Source organism: Corapipo altera, unplaced genomic scaffold (genome assembly GCF_003945725.1).
Source record: "Corapipo altera isolate COAL_440 unplaced genomic scaffold, ASM394572v1 0, whole genome shotgun sequence".
Classification (NCBI taxonomy): Eukaryota; Metazoa; Chordata; class Aves; order Passeriformes; family Pipridae; genus Corapipo; species Corapipo altera.
The window spans coordinates 28163914-28183201 of NW_020884872.1; the positions used below are offsets into that span (position 1 = coordinate 28163914).

At 39.3% G+C, this 19288-nt stretch overlaps 1 protein-coding gene and 1 long non-coding RNA gene across 7 annotated transcripts in view; one reads left to right on the forward strand and one right to left on the reverse strand.

Moving 5' to 3' along the window:
- FHL2 (four and a half LIM domains 2) overlaps window positions 1-17567 on the forward strand; it is a 60241-nt gene extending 42674 nt beyond the window's left edge. For 5 of the 6 annotated variants that reach the window (XM_027647652.1, XM_027647637.1, XM_027647660.1 and 2 more), the window contains 5 exons: window positions 2327-2506; window positions 10106-10280; window positions 12927-13096; window positions 14962-15148; window positions 16645-17566. In XM_027647652.1, coding sequence (XP_027503453.1) covers window positions 2351-2506; window positions 10106-10280; window positions 12927-13096; window positions 14962-15148; window positions 16645-16796 — 840 coding nt within the window. In that variant the 5' untranslated portion in view covers window positions 2327-2350 and the 3' untranslated portion in view covers window positions 16797-17566. Of the gene's footprint in view, window positions 1-2326; window positions 2507-10105; window positions 10281-12926; window positions 13097-14961; window positions 15149-16644 lie in introns of all 6 variants that reach the window. The other variant, XM_027647668.1, reaches the window with a different exon arrangement.
- On the reverse strand, window positions 756-19106 carry LOC113949295. Its single transcript, XR_003528401.1, has 3 exons — window positions 18984-19106; window positions 10219-10224; window positions 756-765 (listed from the first exon to the last, which is right to left on the reverse strand). It is a non-coding gene; the product is annotated as an uncharacterized LOC113949295 (long non-coding RNA).
- Between the last annotated feature and the right edge of the window lie 182 nt (window positions 19107-19288).

Genomic DNA, 19288 nt, shown 5'->3' on the forward strand with positions numbered 1-19288 from the left:
ATTAAATATACAACCAAACCCTATCATTCAGAAAAAATTATCTAATAAAATCTGATAAAAAGTACAGATTTCTGTCTTAAATACAAAATATTTGGAAAAAGCTGTCACTTCTCTCAGAATCTGTCAAACATTTACATGTGCAACTGAGTGTACATTGGTCTGATTCCATTAATTTTGCTGAAATTACCCCATGAAGGAAATTAAGTCCTCTCTAGTTCTTTCATGGGCAAGTCCAAGCATGTTATATAGGTTAGGGGTGTAAACAGGCACAAAACAGAGAGCAAAATAAATCCACCATCATCTTTTAAATGTTGTGGTAATGACTGCAACTCTACTTCAAGAGGAGACTAACTTGCTGGAAGCAGTTGTTAAGGAAATGTCCCTCTCTACTGCCCCTGTTCTCTTGTCTTTGACTTCCATTGCTAGCTACTGCTGTTGGAGATGGGCTAGACAGGAACTTTGGGTAGTCACTGCACTTCTCTCTGCAGCATGTCTTCTTACCTTCTGTCTTTGTCTTATCAGTCCCTATGATCCTCTCTAGTCCTTAAGGACAAAGAGCACCTAAGGTACTCCCAGCTCCCCTTTGAGATAAGAAAGTTAATCAGTTCCTAGGGCATCTTTAAGGTCAAAGCAGCTGGACTGCTACTCATTCTGGCTTGTCAGTAGCACAGATGACCAGTTGTCATGATTTTTCCTCCAAGCATATTTTGGGGTTTGGTAGTTTGTCTCTCCTTTTTCTTTAGTAGTTACTTGTAGTTCAAAAGACTTTCCAGCAGCTAGGCCATCACTAACCTATGGTACACACCCCTCACCCCTCAAAACCACTCACCCCTCAGTCTGGGCTGGTCAATTCAGCAGTTGATCAACCATCAGAAAAAAAGCCAAACAAAAAAAGCTTTCTACCCATAAAAACAATATAAACTTGCCCATTCAGTCTGCCCTAAAATCCTAATCACATTTCAGCTATAGTGAATGGAAGATAATAATAAAAACTGAAATTCTGGAGGAGAACTCAGGATTTCAGAATGCCCTGTGGGTGGCTCCCACTACCAGAAGGATAGGACAAACTCCAGAATCCAGCAACCTGTGCCAAGAACTCTAAGCAAGTAACAACTTTTTGTTTGAGAGGTGATATTGGCAAAAGGACTGCAGCTGCTGTAAATGTGACTTGTGTGTGAAAGACAGAGGTACCCACTTAAGCCAGTAGTACTCAAAACATTTAAGGATTTATACATCAAATGTGGTTTAAAGAGGAGATGAGGCCTGGCAGGCAGTGAAAATCATGCAGTCCACATGGCATTCACTTTCCATTTGTGAAATTTCCTTTCCTAAGCAGGCAGCTATGCCCTCTCCAGCTGTAACCTCCAAACAGATTTCAGGTGCAACACATGTTGCAACCCTCAGGTTAAGAAAGAAGCTGATGACTCTAATGAAACCCAAAATAAATTGTGGTTAATCAAAGGCATTTGTGTCATTGTTGCTTGTATGTGCATCCAGAAAATGATAGAGACATAAGACCCGAGGAGTAAACAGCAGTTGTTCCTAATTCAGATAAGCTGAAACATCCTATGCAGTTTCTTCCACTTGCTTTTCCCCTTCCATAATCATTGTCTGACATTTGTCTGAGCCAGGGCATCTAGCTCCCACTTGTGTGCCAGTGCAGTTGGATAACTCATTCAGTTGCATCAGAGAAGAATGAGATATACAATCACCAACCCTATACCTCCTGCTGTTAACAGCGCCTATAGTCTCATGCACGAGGAGAGATGCAGAGTTGGTGTTTGCCTGCAGGGGAACAATTTCCAGACACTGGTTTACTGAGTATGCAGAGAAGGAAGATGCAGAAGCACACAACAGTGGTGCCTGAGAGTCTGCGCGTTACTAAAGTCTACTAGCAATGAGAACCTTTGTCTTGCCTTATGCAGGAGATGTTTCTGAAGATTAGCTGGCTCATCCTCCTAATGTACTTGGCTCCCTCCACCCCCTAAAAAGACACCTTCTTGCTTTGGATCTATTGGTCAAATCCCCTTCACAAATCCCATGAGAATTCTTCAGACTCAAGGGTTACTCCTCCTTCTTGTCTCTAACATTAGTTCTGGTGAGAGACAGATCAGTGGATGGCTGAAGTAGATGGGCTATTGTCATTGCCCTGCACTGTAGAATTTATAGTCCAGTTTCTTCCTATTGTGTTCATTTATTTTGACCGAAAGTCAGATTAAAACTGAGGTACAATGTGGTAAACAAGAATTGAAAAACCTTTCTTGGGGGATTGGGTCAAGCGTAGCTCAGTCTGACATGTATGTGCCTGTTTCTGTCTTCGTGACAGGATAGCTGGACTCCAGATACCAACATGACTGAGCGCTTTGACTGCCACTACTGCAAAGAGTCCCTGTTCGGTAAGAAGTACATCCTGAAGGAGGACAGCCCCTATTGTGTGAAATGCTATGAAAATCTTTATTCCAATACCTGCGAGGAATGTGAAAAACCTATTGGCGCTGACTGCAAGGTATGCCAGATTTGTGTCTTGTTACAGAAATCTTGGTAGAGCAGCCTGGAAACAGAGCTGAGACCTGGAAGGATCCAGCCTAACAGCTACGTAGGGGTTCTTTTTGCCGGGAGAGCATAGTTTCTGGACCCCTGTATCTGCTTTTTAGCACTTCCTTTGTCAAACCCTTCTTTACCAGGCATGGTTATAGAAATGCCTTCCCGCAAGGTAAAAAATGATCTGATGTAAGAAATTCTCTCTAAGTCATTAGGAGAGTCTGTCCTCAGGGCCAGCTGTGATCTGGAAGGGTGGCAGAAGCAGATTTTTCTTAACTTTGAGTCAGAGGGAGGGAAGCCACTGCTGGCTTTCCAGTGATCATAATTCTATGGTCATCAAAGAGACAAGACACGCTCAAGAAAAAGTGCCAACTTGGGGACCACAAAATCTAGCTAATGCTGACCAACATAATAAATCAGATAGAGTTAGAAAAAATAGCCTTTTAAATGATGATAAAGGAGTCTAACTAAAGGTTGAAAAGGAGAGAGAATAGACTCTGCTTGAGCTGTGCACTGCTGTACCACATGGAAACACCTCCCTGGTACAATAAGGTGTAACCACCTGCATTTCTTGAGTCATCTAGTGAAGTGTCTGTTGGACTGCTACAGACTGACTCCATCCAATAGCCGTCCTCCTTGCACAAAATTGACCTGTTCAAAGTTGGGCAAGAGTTTCACTGACAGAGTGAGACTGCAGTAGAATTGCAATTTGCATTGCATGACCATAGGATTCTTGACCGATACAAGGAGATCTGACGTTTGATTTTCTCCATTGCTTATCTGTACCTCTAGAAGCACCAATTAATTCCTATTAGTGATACTACTACTCAATCACTAGTTCAGAGATACAAAAATATATGCTTACTCAGATTGGAAAAAATAAATGTTGCATGTCTTCCAAATAGATCTACCCCACTCTATTGGCAAATCAGTGGGAAAGTCCCTTTCAGAAACTTTAGAAAGGTAAGAGTGTTTCATCATCAAGACAGGGAATAGTCTGTAACGGGGTATGAAATTGCCAGCTTTCCTACAGCTCATAAATATTCAGATTAGAGAAGAGATACAGCTGGCCTGTCCTGACCTGAAAAAGCAAAATATTTTTGTCCCATTCCAGAATGCGCTTTTGTTTTAAGGTCTCTTTCTAATCCCCTGAGAAGATATTTCCATGTGTTGATATTCAAGAATTTAAAAACTTGGACTAGCTTCAACAAATCTTGGTCAAAGTATTCAGGAATTAATCAGGCTGAACTTTTCAACCCAGATTTATGGATTTAGGGAGTGTGGGTGTTATCCAATATACAGGGGTTTTTTAAGCAATAAGCACTCTAATAGCAGATAGGAAAAAAAAAAGGGCCCCTTAGTCTACAATATAAGAATATTTTACATATGTAAAGAACCAGATCTATATGCGGAAAACACAACTAAGAGATAGTAAATAAATATTTCTTAAAAAGCTATGAAGCATACCAGAAATGAACATGTCCTTTTTTGTTTCTGTGACCGCTGTTTGTGCCTGTCCATGCTTTATGTTGTAGCTTTTGAACGTGTTGACCAATTTTAACCAAATTCTGCCAGACGGATAAAAGCTGAAACTTAAATTGCTACAAGATTTCTGAAAAAAAACTCAACATGTGCTTGGGTAGAAAAAGACATGCTATGAATGTTCTCACTGAAAAGAAAACTAGAGTAGTTTTTCAATTGCAGTAACAGACACTAGAGAACACATTTGAGAGAACCCTTACAAATGTCTCAGCCCCAAGACAAGTTTCAGACCAAGTATGTCCACTATATGACTGAGCATAATTCAGCTGTGAAACACAAAGTCCCAAAAAAATCAGACTTCTGCTTCCCATTAAACTGTATGTATACATAGGGATATAAATACATAAGAAATATACACACAGACATATACATATGTATTTTTCTATATATCTTTTTAAACATTGCATTTACTTTTTCACCTCAACAAAGAAGATAAATTGCACTGTGTTTGAGAATGAAACCAGTATGTTTACTTCATGTACAAAATGGACTCCACATTTGTTTATATGTTCTGACATAACCTACGGTTGTAAAATTTGGAACAAAAATCTAGTGGAGTGATAGTGTTATCAGAAAAGGTCATGTCTGGGCCTCTGCATCTAGCAGGGGTACCCATTCTTGCACCCACATTACAACCTGAAAAGTCCCATGCAGCTCTCACCTCAAATCTTCTTTTGCAAGTCCCTTCTAGGCCACCATTGTTTTTCTACACTTAGAAAAGCTGCACTGAGAACCAGGTGCTCTTAATTTCCCTCTTTCCAGCCCTCCCAATTAAAAACAGCCCTTCTTTTGATGACAGGGTTAAACCAAAGTAAAATGGGTGTTGACAAGAGGACAGCCAGCTCTCTGTCTCTGAACTACTGTAGTGTACCAGCACTGATGCACAGAATTAATTCACCTGAGTTGAACTTAAGCCTGCTCGGACACTGGTAATACTCCAATTCTGACAGCACTGGGATCTGAGAGGTTGAAACTGATGCCAGATTTTCCCATTGTGTTTAAGCTATGGCACAGAGAGTCCACAAGACAACCATACTGAAGAAAAGCTTTCCTTGAATTCAAATCAGGGGAAAATTTGTTTCACTATCTTTCTAGTTTTTATAGTAATTTATGGGTAGCTGTGAAAGTAACTGAGTAATAACTGATTTGTTCTTTATTTATAAAAAATCAACTTTTTTCCATCAAAAAATCCCAGATTGACAACATGTGTCTGAATGACATCTTTGGATTTAGGCCATTTCATTAACTGTAAACAATTCTAGCTGATGTTTCACAGACAGATTAAAAGCTTCACATACTGCGTGGTAGAAGGCATTGGCAGGCAGTAGAAAAACACGATGCCATTTCTCTCACAGCTATATACATTATTCATATGTTAACACGTTTTAGTATAAATTTACCTTTTCTAAAAAAAAAAAAAAAAAAAAGACATTTTATTGCCTACATCCCTGGTGAACACTTACCACACCTACAGTTTCAAGTTTCTTTCTGGAAATCCATCCATTATATTCTCATGTGCTTAACTGCTGAAGCATGACTTTTGGTTGACTTTGGCTTTTTTAATACTTTCCTTGCAGATCCTATGGTATAGAAATCATTGCAAAACCAGGAAATACCTACAGTAATCCAGTGTTTAATGCAGTCCACAAGTTGGCCTTGGCAGGCAGAAAGGGGTGAACACTCCCACTGCAACATGTGAGAATTAAATTATAAGTGGATTGTGAGATGAAGCTACTGTCTCAGCACACAGGCCAAAAATGAGTCAGAAGGGTCAGTCTAAAATAAACTAAACAAAAAATTAAAACCTCTAGTAATGTAGATAAGAAAAGGGATAAAATAATTATTTTTCTCATTCTAAGTATTTAAACCTTGTCCTGACTTGCAGCACTTTTTCAGTGCATTACTGAATCTCAGACTAGTTGTAAAGTGGAATGGTAAAAGAGGTAGATACCCTAATATCTTCTCATACCCCTAAGGGTCTGGGTCCAGCACAGTATTGCTTGGTTTTATCTTTTCGCAGCATGCTTTTGACAGGTATGTGCCAGTCTAACATACTTAAGTGCTTTGCTACAGGGTATGTGTAGTGTACAATCTGCACAGCATTTTGTTGGCGTACCCCGTTTCCTCTGCTCTTCTGAAAAGAGCATTTCAGTAGGCAAAAAAGCCTAATGTAGTCTTTGTGAACAACACATGCAGTTCCTCTTCTGGCAATAAGCTCTCTAATCTCCTTCTTCCTGTTGGGTCCCTGCTGAAAGCCAGTTCAGGAGAAATGCTAATGCATAAAGGCTTCAGTTTACTTAGATTTAAAAAGCTGGAGTAGAAGACAACATATGAGGAGCCTTAAGAGTAACCCGGTGACCTGGTAACTCTAGTCTTGGGGGTCTTCTAGGTTTTGGATTTTTTTAAAAACAATTTTCTAGTTTAAAAAAAGTCACAGTCTCACCCTAGAGACTAAATAAACCACACTGGAGCAAAACTGTACAGAACTATGGAAAAGCTGTTAAAACATCATCTTGCCAATGTTAACAGTTATTTTGTCAAAGTTTTCTTTGCGAGTGCCATAAGGAAAATAAGAGAAAATAAAATTACTCTAAAAGCACATAGTGGCTTTTCAAAACCATGAGTTTCAAACCTGTTTTGCATGGCATGACTCTAAAAAGTTTCAGATACAAATAGGATCTTGCGTCAAGTTTTGCTTACAGTCATCTGAGCACCTACAAAAGATCTCCACTTGGTTGACACTGATGTTTGTTTGAGAAACATTCATTGTTCATTTGGTTGTGTCAAGGAACCCTGAGCTGAAATTTTCAGCTGAGGTTGATACTGAGATCAGACTGAGAAAAGAGCCCATTAAAATATGAGTAGTTTCAGGGATTGCTAATTTAGTTAATTTTTAATCTTCAAATGAAACTATATGAGAGAAGGATTATTTTCTATATTCAGAAGAAATGTCACTGAACGAAGTGTTAAAATTTCTCCCTCCAAATACTGCTACAGGATTTATCACAGCTCTGCAGAGATGGTATTATCGTCCTCCCTTTCTCTTTTCCGTAGTAGCAGATCTCAGACTGGCTTGGTGCTCTCTGCACTTCAGCTGCAAAATGCTTGTACAGGGCAGAGCATGTCCATGAGCACCTGTGTGTATGCATCTCCCATTCCACTCCTCAAATGCCAGTCTATGGTAATTCTTCAGTCTCTTATCTGTGCTTTATCTAACAAGTCTCTTATATATGTTCATGGGTGCCTTCTCTAACAAAAGCACATGGCAGTCAGTTTTCATAGAGGCACAGATGATGGCAGAAAGAGTCATTCTCTATATAACTCTTTAAGGCAACATAGGAGGTTGCATTAAAATCTACACTTAAAATATATAGCACCAGGGACTCATTTCCCTTGAGCTGCATGAAACAGCTGACAAGTCATGCCTATCAATATTTTAAGGATATACTGCAGTTCCGAGTCCACAATAGTAATATTCTGTTTTGGTTCTTCCTGGAAATCCATGCAATAAACAGGAATTAGTTGTATATCCCTTGTAACTTTAGCTGGAACAGATTCATTTGGGTTACTATCAGCTAGCATAAACTAGTATTCACATGCCTAGACTAAATCTGATGCTCTTTTAGCTTAGCAGAGGACCAGCCTGACCTTCAGATAAGTTTGAAGTCAGTTATGCACATGTAACTTCTCCAGTGTAGAATCTGCTCCAGATCAATACATCCACAGCTTACGAACAAGCCAAAGGTTCCAGCAATATAGACAACACACTGAAGTAGACCAAACCTCCTTTTCAGTGACTTTATTACACTGACTTAAGAAGAATCATGATGCATATATGGTTTCATCAGTACCTTGGACTTCCTTGCTTACAGATGTGACAGATTCAGAGAGAGAAGGCGATATCCAATTCATCATTCTAATATTCTATTGTAGGCATCTCAAAACCAGGCATCTTAGATTCTCTCTACATTCAATGTTATAACAATCCAAAGTATCTGAAGATTATTCAATCCAGTCTTTATCTTGGGTACTTTATGTTGCAGTTGTTCTTCATCACTTTGCCATGATGAAATATCTGCTACTTTCACCTACCCAGCTACTACCTATATAATCTGCCATCATAACTGACTCAAGAATCAAATCTTTCATCATTCACACCTAATTTTTTTCTTCATTACTCCTCTTCTAAAAGGCATGCACCTTCTCCAGGGTAAAATCTTATTGACAAAATAAGCAGACATCAGCACGTGAACTGTGGAGATTAAAAGATAGCTTGCAGAAAATTGCGAAAAGAGGAAAAAGGCAGCAAGTGGGGAAAAGGAATGGAATACATCATGTTGCAAAAGAAAGAAAATCAGATCTGTTGTGATTCTACTTTCTACCAGGCAAATTTCACATTTTGGAAATCACTGTTGGCTGTATATTACAGTCTTTTCTGTTGAAAATATAATCTGAGATCAGATTTAGGCTATTCAACATCATTTGAAGAGAAAAAAATGTAAACAACTTCTGAAAAAAATTGTTTTCAATTTTTTATTAAAAAAGATTAAAATTTTATGGTGAGAAATTTGTGCTGTTTCAAAAGGTGCTAGCTGAAAAGAATAGATGAGCTGAATAAACAAGTGCCTGGAAGCTGTAAAGTGGGAGTCTTAGATATTCTGTCACAGAGTGCAATCTCAGAGATGCAAAACGCATTGGTACAAACTGTTATACACAGTGATTTAGGAAATTTAGGTGAGTAGTGCAGACGACCAAACAAAAGTGCTTAATTGCATGGTCAATTTCTGACTGAAATCACTATCATTTAACAAGTTACTACATATCAGCTAAGCTAGATGAAACTATATCAGTGTTTCCTATTAACTACTTATGAGAACAAGGCTCCTGAAGACATAATGTGCTGTTATTTTAAGTTAACCCAGATCTACAATATCTTTTGTTTGCTCTGGGCTAAGATTGCTCATTTGGAGTTACCTGTGACTGTACTGACTGACATAGAGCAGCTTAGGCCAGATCAGGTACAAACACTTCGTGATGCTTTACACAACTAAAAAATCTGGTATTCTACAACTCATTTGTTTCCTTCAGTTAACCAGATTAGCTCAGTGCCTGCAACAAATACATAGTGGATCTTGAGCTAGAAGTTATTTCTGCTCCATTCATGGCAGTACTAATCACTCACACTCCCAACCCAAACCGAAGCCTATATATTTTGGGGTAGACACCTTTACTTGTAACAATCCAAGCTCCATTTTGTGAGAAACCAAAGTCACTGTTCGAGTGTTACATGATTAGGCCACCTTAATTCAAATTTTAAAAAGCCCAATTCATTGCTTTAGGTCACAATTTTTAGAAGGATTGGGTTTTTTTTAAATAATAAGAGGACCACTGTGGAGAGTATTTTAAATACTTACACCCTCACATTAATCATTTGGCCAGTGTTCTGGATCACTGGGTGCAGGTACAATGTGATCTCACATCTTTCAGTCCAATATATAGGTATAGTGAAATATACGTAAAACAAAACATAAGAGTCCGTAAAGACTTATTGCAGTGAAAAAAAACCCAAAGAGGTCAGATCTGTTTCACCCTTGGTGTAAGTCTGTTGAACTGAAAAAGTACCAGAAAGCAGTTGGGAAAGGGATTTCTGTTCAGGAGTGAATATGTATGAAATTACTTAGGAATCAGCAATAGATAACGCACATCTATGAGGTTAACGAGTTTTAATCTAACTCAAAAGTGGAGCTTTATTCTCAAAGGAAATACCTAAATGAAATTAGTTGTTCCTCTACATACAAAAAAAGTTACCTTGAACTGAAAAAGGGTCAGTAGTTGTCATGATCTGTTCTTAGTTATCACAGCAAAATAAGTTCACCTTCATCAGAACATTTTGTTTTCTTGAACTGTACAAATTAGTCCCAGCTCCTGGCTGCAGTTCAGATTTGGATATATTTGCATTATCTGAGCTTCTAGTTGTGCAAACTGTTCATTCCACTTGCTTTGTGGTTTTGGATTTCTACAGGATCTGTCTTACAAGGACCGCCACTGGCATGAAACCTGCTTCCACTGCTTCCAGTGCAAGAATTCATTGGTGGACAAACCTTTTGCTGCAAAAGAGGAACATCTACTTTGTACTGACTGCTACTCCAACGAATACTCTTCCAAATGTAATGAGTGCAAGAAGACTATTATGCCAGGTTAGGATGTTCACTTTCTGGACTAAGAAAAGATTAGGCTAAATATTAAGCCCAAACTCAGCAACATTTCTTACAGATCTTTTTCCTTGACTATTTCTGCTAAGTCATGGTGAACTATATAAAATGTAGTTGATTGTGCATTCTAAGCCATTTCCATGACCAGAACATGTAATGTTCGTAATGTTCATGATGTTCTGCTCATGGTAGAATTATTATTCACATAAAAGAGATTACTCTTGAAAATTAGTATTTATTTTACTTAGCATTTTTATTAACAGGATTTATAATTTTTTTACAGCAGTATTCATTAAAAGGCTTTTGATGTCTGGAAAAATAATATTGAACTTTCTATCCAATCCCAACTTTGTACTCTGTCTTGATTGACTTCCACTTCTTGAAAACTGGAAACAGCTTGCAAATTTAACAGCTTACTTAATTTGAAATTTAGCTTTTTATGTGATTACTCTAAATTTAGCTTCTCTCAGAAAAAAATGAAAAATTCATCAAAGTGACTCTGAGGTCCTTCTTGAGCACAAAGATATGAAGAAACAGGAAAGAGCTATTTTCTTTTTCAACATGAAACATGAGGTTATAGTAATAGATTGTTAAAACCTCATCTGGTCATGTCAACACTACAACATTCTGTAATAATCTGAGGGCTTTAAATTGAAAGGGCTATCAGTGCAGAAATAAAATATTAAAAGGCAATTTGAAGAATCCTTGTACACACTCCATTATGATTACTAGTTACTTTGTCAGCTGGTTCTGACATTGGTCACCTCAGACAAAAGCAAAACCAAAACATTGTGCTCCTAAGGTGTAAAAATGAGGGCTTGATGATAAAGTAGGACTTATAACTAGAAATAACAACAATATTTAAAAGCAGTATGCCTGTTAAATACTAAAGTAATTACAAGATTTATCTTTCAATCCTTCTGCAAATTAAACTCACACTGACTTCAGTCCAGGCTCCCCCTGCCTTGAGTTTCAGTAACAACACAATCCCTGAGAGAGAACAGCTGAAAATGTGAAAGTAAAATTCTAGACTATAAAAAAAAAAAATCACATCTCCTTTTCCACAACATCATTCCTTCAAGGACTGATTTGTTTGCTCCTTGGCATGATATAGAAATTTAGCAGCACAGAGAGGGCATAATTTTTAGAAGACGTCCATTAATAAAATGGAACAGAAATATTCAAGCATATAAGCATCAGGCAGAAAGATAACTAACAGTTCACTTACTACTGCTGCAGGTAAATGCTTTAAAAAACCCCACCACCAAATAAATCTTGAAGTATGCCTCTGGGCAGAATTTAATAAGACCATAAAAAAAAAAAAAAAGAAGAAAAACATGCAACTAGTAAATAAAGATGAATTAATATATGAGAAGGGGGAAAATGGCAAAACTTAACTCTGCAAGTAATGGTGGGGTGGAGAGTTAGCATTAAGGGCATTAGTGTGGTCCTTCATCATTAGCCAGCATGCTTGGCTTGTTGGTCTTCCAAGCATTTGACATCATGTTTGTTGTTACAGGCTTCAAGAATGATGCAGAACTGTAGGAACAACATTTGTTTGTTTATCCTTCTGACCAGTATCAAATATTCTGACTTGAAGTGGTAAATAGGAAATTATACAGTGTGCAAAGAAATTTGTTCATATAATAGGGCATCTCCAATTTCCTGGAAGGGCTCAGAGTCCACCTGTCATACAGTGGACTGAATCTGCAAAACAAAGTATCTGAACCCTAAACCTTGATTCCAGAGAATCATTCATTTCCTAAGTAGTAAACCACTTTTCTATTTTTCTTTTAAGGACTATTTAAAGGTTTTTCTCCCTTTCACGTTGCAACTATGTTTTCAACTTAGAGAGAAAGCTTCTTTTCTACTGAAAATCTCAAGAGACAGAAAAGCATTTAGATTAGGAGTTGCTGAGCTGGAAATGATTGCAAACTCATAGTAGACCTCAATGAGGACAGGAAAAAGACCCCAGAGCAGATATGAATTAGTCCTTTGTCTCGGACAGTGACTATACTTCATTGGGAAAGGGAAGAAAGACGGTTGCCAGGAATTGGATGCCCCATCCCTGGCAGTGTTCAAGGCCAGGTAGGATGGGGCTTTAAACAGTGAGAGGTGTCCCTGCCCATGGCAGGGGGTTTGGAACCAGATGATCTTTAAGGCCCCTTCCAACCCAAAAGATTCTATGATTCTATAATTAACCAGGTATCTTGCTGTTATCTGGAAAAGAAACAAAATAGATTTGAAATGAACGAAGTCAATCTTCAACAAGGAATGGTCTTACCTTCACTCAGCACTAACAACAGCTTTTATTGGCGTCTCTCAAGTTCGCCAGAATCTTCCTTTGCATTAGAATTCATTATTAGCCTAATAAGACCACAAAAAGGTGTTTTAAGCCATCATTATTTTCAATAAATGTTTCTCTGCTTCACGGGAGAAGAAGAACCTCTTGCTCTTCAAAAACTTTAAATGGTATTCAATACTACGCAAAGCTGGTAGAAACATGAAGTAGCCTATAGCTCAGAGCTGCACTGCTTATTGACTGACAGCCAGATGCCAGGCAAACAAGAAGTACAAATTGCATCCATCTCATCCAGAAGAAGTTCAGTTGATGCTCTGGTCTCATTACAGGTACTCGGAAGATGGAATACAAAGGCAACAGCTGGCACGAGACCTGCTTTATCTGCTACCGCTGCCAACAGCCTATTGGGACAAAGAGTTTCATCCCTAAGGACCATCAAAACTTTTGTGTACCCTGTTATGAAAAGCAATTTGCCATGCAGTGTGTCCAGTGCAAGAAGGTAATGCTCTTACTTTACTTACCTGAAAGCTAAGGCATTGAAGTCCATCCCATTCTATGTCCAAAGAGGTAGAATATCTCATTTTTGTATGTATTAAAAAGATCCAGAATCAACTAATTTTAAGAGATATTTTCAGTTCCCATCCTGCATCAGGCACAGCATTTGCTACAAAGAGACTTCTCTTAGGGTTAAGCATCCCTTTATATTGAAAGCATACAGAGAACATACTAAAAGAATAGAGGTTTTCCTTGGACCTCCTTTTGCTATTGAAATATTTATAAAAACACTTTTTGTTGTCCTCAACTCTCCTTAACTGTTCAGCCAGGCTGGTTGTCTTCCCCACCGACTCACCTTTCGACACATAGGGAGAGCCTGCTCCTGCACCTTCAAGATTTCTTGACCCAAAGCCTTAAAGTCCTTTTTAATTGCCCTGGCACCTCTTTTATCAATCTCATCACTGCCAACCTGTACTACCAACAGTGGGTAATAAACAGTGGGTCAAATTAGCTAGGGGAGTCTCTTGCTAATATCCCTCACCCCAGCCCCAGGAAGGGACCAGACTTCCCTGTGGGATGGGTCCAGTCAACATACAGGGCCCTCGGTTCCCCTCAGAAGGGAATCACCAACTACAACTACCCTTCTTTTTTTCTTAATAGCTGCAGTTGTGATCATCTAATAGACAGATTGCGACCACAAGAGCCTCCAGACAGATCTTCTTCTTGAGTGTCATATGTCTGACTCCCTTGGTCCAGGGCCTCATACCTACTCTTTATGGACACCTGGGGAGGTGATGGGGCTCAGTAGAGGATTCTTTTATGTCTCTGACCAGGGACCTGTTTCCATTCCCTTCCATCTACTTGGTCTGTTCCATCTGCCTGATGGCAGGAGGGGCAGGACTTCTCCGACTCCTGTTGAACTTTTGAGGTTGAAAGGGTGTGACTCCACCGGTCTATTTCCCTTTCACTTTCCCTAATAGTCATTAGCCTCTCTACTTCTTCCTTAAGCTTTGCCACTAAACAGAGCTAATCATTCACCTGATTGCACCTCTCGCAGGTGTCTTTAGCACTGTCCTCCAGTACTCATGCCAGGCTCAGACGCTCCCCACAGCCAGTGACCTGGACAGCTGCGTTCTTCTTGGGGGGTTCTGTCTGGGTTAGAACACTCCTGCTGGCAGCAGCAGCAGTGGCTTTTGATCATTTGGAAACCATTGCTGGATCTAGTTGAGTAGGAGAGAAAAAAAAAACAATCATCGAATAAAACCATGCACACCTACCACACAACCCACGAGCAAGAGCCAGGGAGAGTGACTGCGCCCTTCCTGCTCACCCTGCCTGTGCGAACTGCCATGAAAACTGTCGTGCCACACCCTCACTGATATGCCACGCCCCTGTTTGCCTGCTCCTGTCCACTTGGCTTCCTAGAGATTCTCTAAAGCACCTGCAAATAGGCCTGGCAACACCCCCTGCTCATCTGGTTGGCTCCCAAGAGTAGCCAAGCCCAGGTCTTTGCCAAAGTAACAAGGAAGTTGAAATACATAAGGTAGTCATTTCACCATGAAGAAAGAAAAGGTAAAGGAACAGTAATGAGACAGATTCTAGCACATGCGTATGAAAAGTGGCATAGAAAGAATAGCTTGAAAAACAAAGAGGACAACTGAGAGGCAGATTTCACAACATATGCAGAATAAACTACTTTTACTATAGGTCTTGTTTGTATAAATTAGGAAATTATAATAAATGACTTGCGTAATTTATCAAGATCGACTCCCACCCATAAAAATCTCATCACCCTTCCTCTCTACCAAATCAAAACACAAACCTGCAACCCTTAATAAAACACTTTCTGTCTTATTTTTCCTAAAACAGGCTATCACTACAGGAGGTGTTACTTACCGGGAGCAGCCATGGCATAAGGAGTGCTTCGTTTGTACTGGATGCAAGAAGCAGTTGTCCGGACAACGCTTTACCTCCAAGGATGAGTTTGCATACTGCTTGAGCTGCTTCTGCAATCTCTATGCCAAAAAGTGTGCTGGGTGCACAAACCCAATCAGTGGTAGGTCTCTCATAGCTTTTATATTTTGTGGGGGTTTTGTGTGTTGGTTTTTTTTTTTGTTTGGTTTGGGTTTTTTGGGGTTTTGTTTGCCTTTTTTTTTTTCAGTGAACTACTTCTAATATTAAAAATGGTTCAATAATTTATTCTGAATAACCTGAAAGACTGAAGAGACTATATAATTCAAGATCTATGACATTAAATACTTACGATGCCTTTCCAGTGCCTAACAAAAAAGAAATGGAAGATGTCCTTAAATTGAAGTTTCCTCCTTTTCCCCTGATTTTTATGGAACACAGTGGACGTGCATGTTCTGTACATCATCCCACTTGTGTTCATTAGAGGGATCACTGACCTCAGCAACAACAGTCCCCTCACCAGCAGGAAGTGTCTAACTGGCTTATACCTCATGCTGTATCAGAGCACATTTCTTCCCTGCCTTCTCAGGACGTCAACTGAGAAGTCACAAGGCTTTTAGATACCGCTTCCCAGTGCACAAGTATTTAGAGGAGCAACTGCTTAGAACTTTACTATTAAATAGCATAAAACTATAACCTCCTCTATGAAGTAATTAGCCTTTAACAGTATGATCTATACAGTCCAAAACTGCAAATGTGAGTTACATCTGGAGCATTGATTACATACTAGAAAAGCCAGTGTATAACCCCATAGGTACTGTTTTATGTTCGTGTGAAAGAGGCATTTCTCTCTTGAATATTGCAGTCCTTTCTATCATATAGATAGATGTGGTTTGTTTCAACATGTTGTTACTAAAGGCAAAACTAAACAAAAAACTTTCTCACCAGGTAAGATATATGCCAACTAAATCTTTTCACTGACTTCCAAAGCATCATATTCATTCTAATGCATCATATTCAAATTTTTTGACATTTCTGAGGTTAAGCAAAAGACAATTACCACCAAGACATATTTGACTCTTTTTTTTCTTCTACAACTTCAATATCCCTTATGATAACCTCCATAGCCTCAAACTTTGGAATCCTCCCTGTTCTTTACTAATCTGCTTCTTTTCTTGAGGCACTCTTCCTTTGTAGCTATGAATCAAGTCATGACACAACCTGAAAGGCTTCTTTTTTAATGATCTAAATGCACTTTTACAAAACAAAAAAATAACGTACTCAGATGCCATAAAACATTCTGTAGAAAACTATGAGAATTCTGTTCAAGGGCAGGTGCTTTGCTTTTCTTCAGCTGTATCTTCCAGCGCCATCCCTCAAAAGTTCATTTCTACCATTATTACCAGTTGTAACAGCCTCACTCACTCACTTAGCTGAAAGCAACAGAATTATTTGGGGATGAATATATTAGTCGCTACAGAATAAGGATGGCAAAACTAGCATAGTAACAAATGGATTTGTCGCAATGGCATTTTTTCACTACACTGTGTCAGATCTCCATGCCAATGAGGGGAGTCTGCATCACTTGATGGCTGATGTGCTATTCTTTGCTTCTAACAGAAGGCTTTTGTTTTCAAACAGGACTCGGAGGAACCAAGTACATCTCCTTTGAAGAACGGCAGTGGCATAATGATTGCTTTAACTGTAAGAAGTGCTCTCTTTCATTGGTAGGTCGTGGCTTCCTCACAGAAAGGGATGACATCCTTTGCCCTGAATGTGGGAAGGATATCTAAAGCTCAAACTAAGAGGTGAGGAAGAAGAGAGGAAAGCCGTGCTTCCAATATATAGTCTGAAACACACGGATGTTCAGAACTAGCTTTGCCATTCTGTGTCTCGCTGTACTATTAACATTACTTAGCCTTTTCCATTATACTCTCCAAGTCTGGAGGGAAAACAACTCGAATATCTCCAGTAGCAGTGTTGGTGTTTAAGATTTCTACAGCAAACAAAAACTGATTCAAAATATAAGATGTAAAACCATTTGGCTGTTTTTGATATACATACTATTTTTCATGTTTGTTTTTTTTTCCTTCCAGTAAATATTCCAGTTACAAGCAAGTGATACAGTTCAAGGATTACAGTGGCCACACACAATACATTCATAGGTGGATTTAGGGTGAAACCTTCAGCCCACTGAAATCAACAGCAAATGCCATTCAGTTTCAGTAAAGTGATGGTCTCACCCCAGTGTTCTTGAGCTGTGTGACAAGTGTGTGCTGTCAAATCTGTATAAAGACTGCAAAGGTAGAGTGTGTTTCAATGTACAGGGATTTGTGCCATGCCATAAGGAGATAATGATAATTGGGAGTGTGTCACAATAGGTACAGTTCATTGCATGACTAGCTGATCATTGTGTGAAGTACAAGTTCTGATTGACAGTGTCAGTATTCCAGTTAGTTGACATTACACTGCACAGTGTATTTTTCAAAATAAAATAATTTAAAACAAAACTGTGATTGTGGTTTAATTTTATTTACTTGTTATTTACAAGTAAAATGTTCTCACAGTCTGAAGAAACACAACACATACAAATACTATCCTTTTTGCACCCAGTCATTGGGGGTGTGAAATTTAGACAATCCTCAGAAGGGTCCTGCTGATACAATATCGTTCTCTACTAACTGAAGTCAGTGGGAAAATTATCAGCAAAACTGAGTGTGTGAAAATACTGAACTGAATGCAGCTGATAAAAATGTGTTCATAGACTCTAAACCCCAAACCAAAGTATTTTTTTCTTCTCATCAAGCAAGGAGGTCAAGAGAACTCAAAAGACATTTATCTTTGCAAAAGTCAGCAGTTTAACTTCTCTACTAGGGCATGCTTTAATTGTGTTCTGTATTGGGATACATAACACCCTTTGTTGTAGCATAATTTCTGCTACATGTTTGCCATAGAGGCAACTGTCAGCAACAGGGTGCTGCCAGGACAGTAAAATCAAAAGGAAACAATCCAAAGGAAGGTAACTCTTGTCCCAAAGCCAACTGCAAGAAATATGGCCATGTTATGCAGTGTACAATCACAGTACACCTTCCAAATGGAATCCATTTGTGTCCAGCGAAAGGAGGAAAGAAATATGTCACACCTCAACAGGAATCTTCAGATGTGGAAAGATTTAGGAATATACTTACTCTGTGTGTAACTGGGTAGGGAAAGTTTGCTCCTAGTTTCTGCCACCACTCTTGAATTTGTCTCTTTTTGTACCAAGTATGAAGTGCTCACAGGTCGTTCCCCTCTCATTAATTCAACAAGCTGAATATATGCATCAGATCAGATTTAGTGTATTGCACACCATTTGAAGAACTTGGCTGACTGACATTTTTGAAGTGCACGCTGTGCTAACCAGAACTCACTGAATTCTATCCTTTGGTGATTTCATTTTATGATGAAAGCTGTAATAAATAGCCACAAAACTCCCTTTTATATCCACAACTCCCAAAGGAAGGCAAACACCTCACTCTCCTTTGGGGTCTGGCAATCCCTCAGCACACTGCAGCTCTGCCCTAGTGCTTTGCTGAGAGAAGGATTACTATTAGCTAAAGGGTTAATGCCCCTGTACTCAGTACTGGGGAGGCTGGACCTTGACTACTGTGTTCACATTTGGGCCCTCACTACAAGAAGGACATTGAGGTCCTAGAGAGCATCCAGAGAGGGGCAATGGAGCTGGTGAAGGGGCTGGGGCTGGGGGTTGCTTAGCCTGAAGAAAGAAGGGTGAGGTGAGGTCTTATTGCTCTGTACAACTACCTGAAAGGAGACTGAATCAAGATGGGCATCAGCCTCTTCTCTCAGGCAGCTAGTGATAGGACAAGGGGAAATAGCCTCAGGTTGTGACAAGGGAGGTACAGGTCGGACATTAGGAAAATTTTCTTCAGTGGAAGTTGTCAAGCACTGGAACAGGTTTCCCAGGGAAGTGGTGGAATCACCCACTTCATGATAGAGTTTAGTGGGTGTGGTGGTATCCAGGGAAGGGTTGGACTCGATGATCTTGGAGGTCTTTTCTAACCTTAATGATTCTATGAAGACAGTAAGAGCAGCATGGCTTGCACCTTGCCTCCCAAGTACTACAACAGAGGGCAAAATGGTCTCAGCTTTGGGGAAAGGTAGGTGAAACATGGTAAGGCTGGAAAACATACCGGCTTAAAACCAAGATTGTTCCATGCAATAGCAGCATCATGCTATCATTCCAGTACAGCTCTGAATACCCCTCCTTAACACATACCAACACACA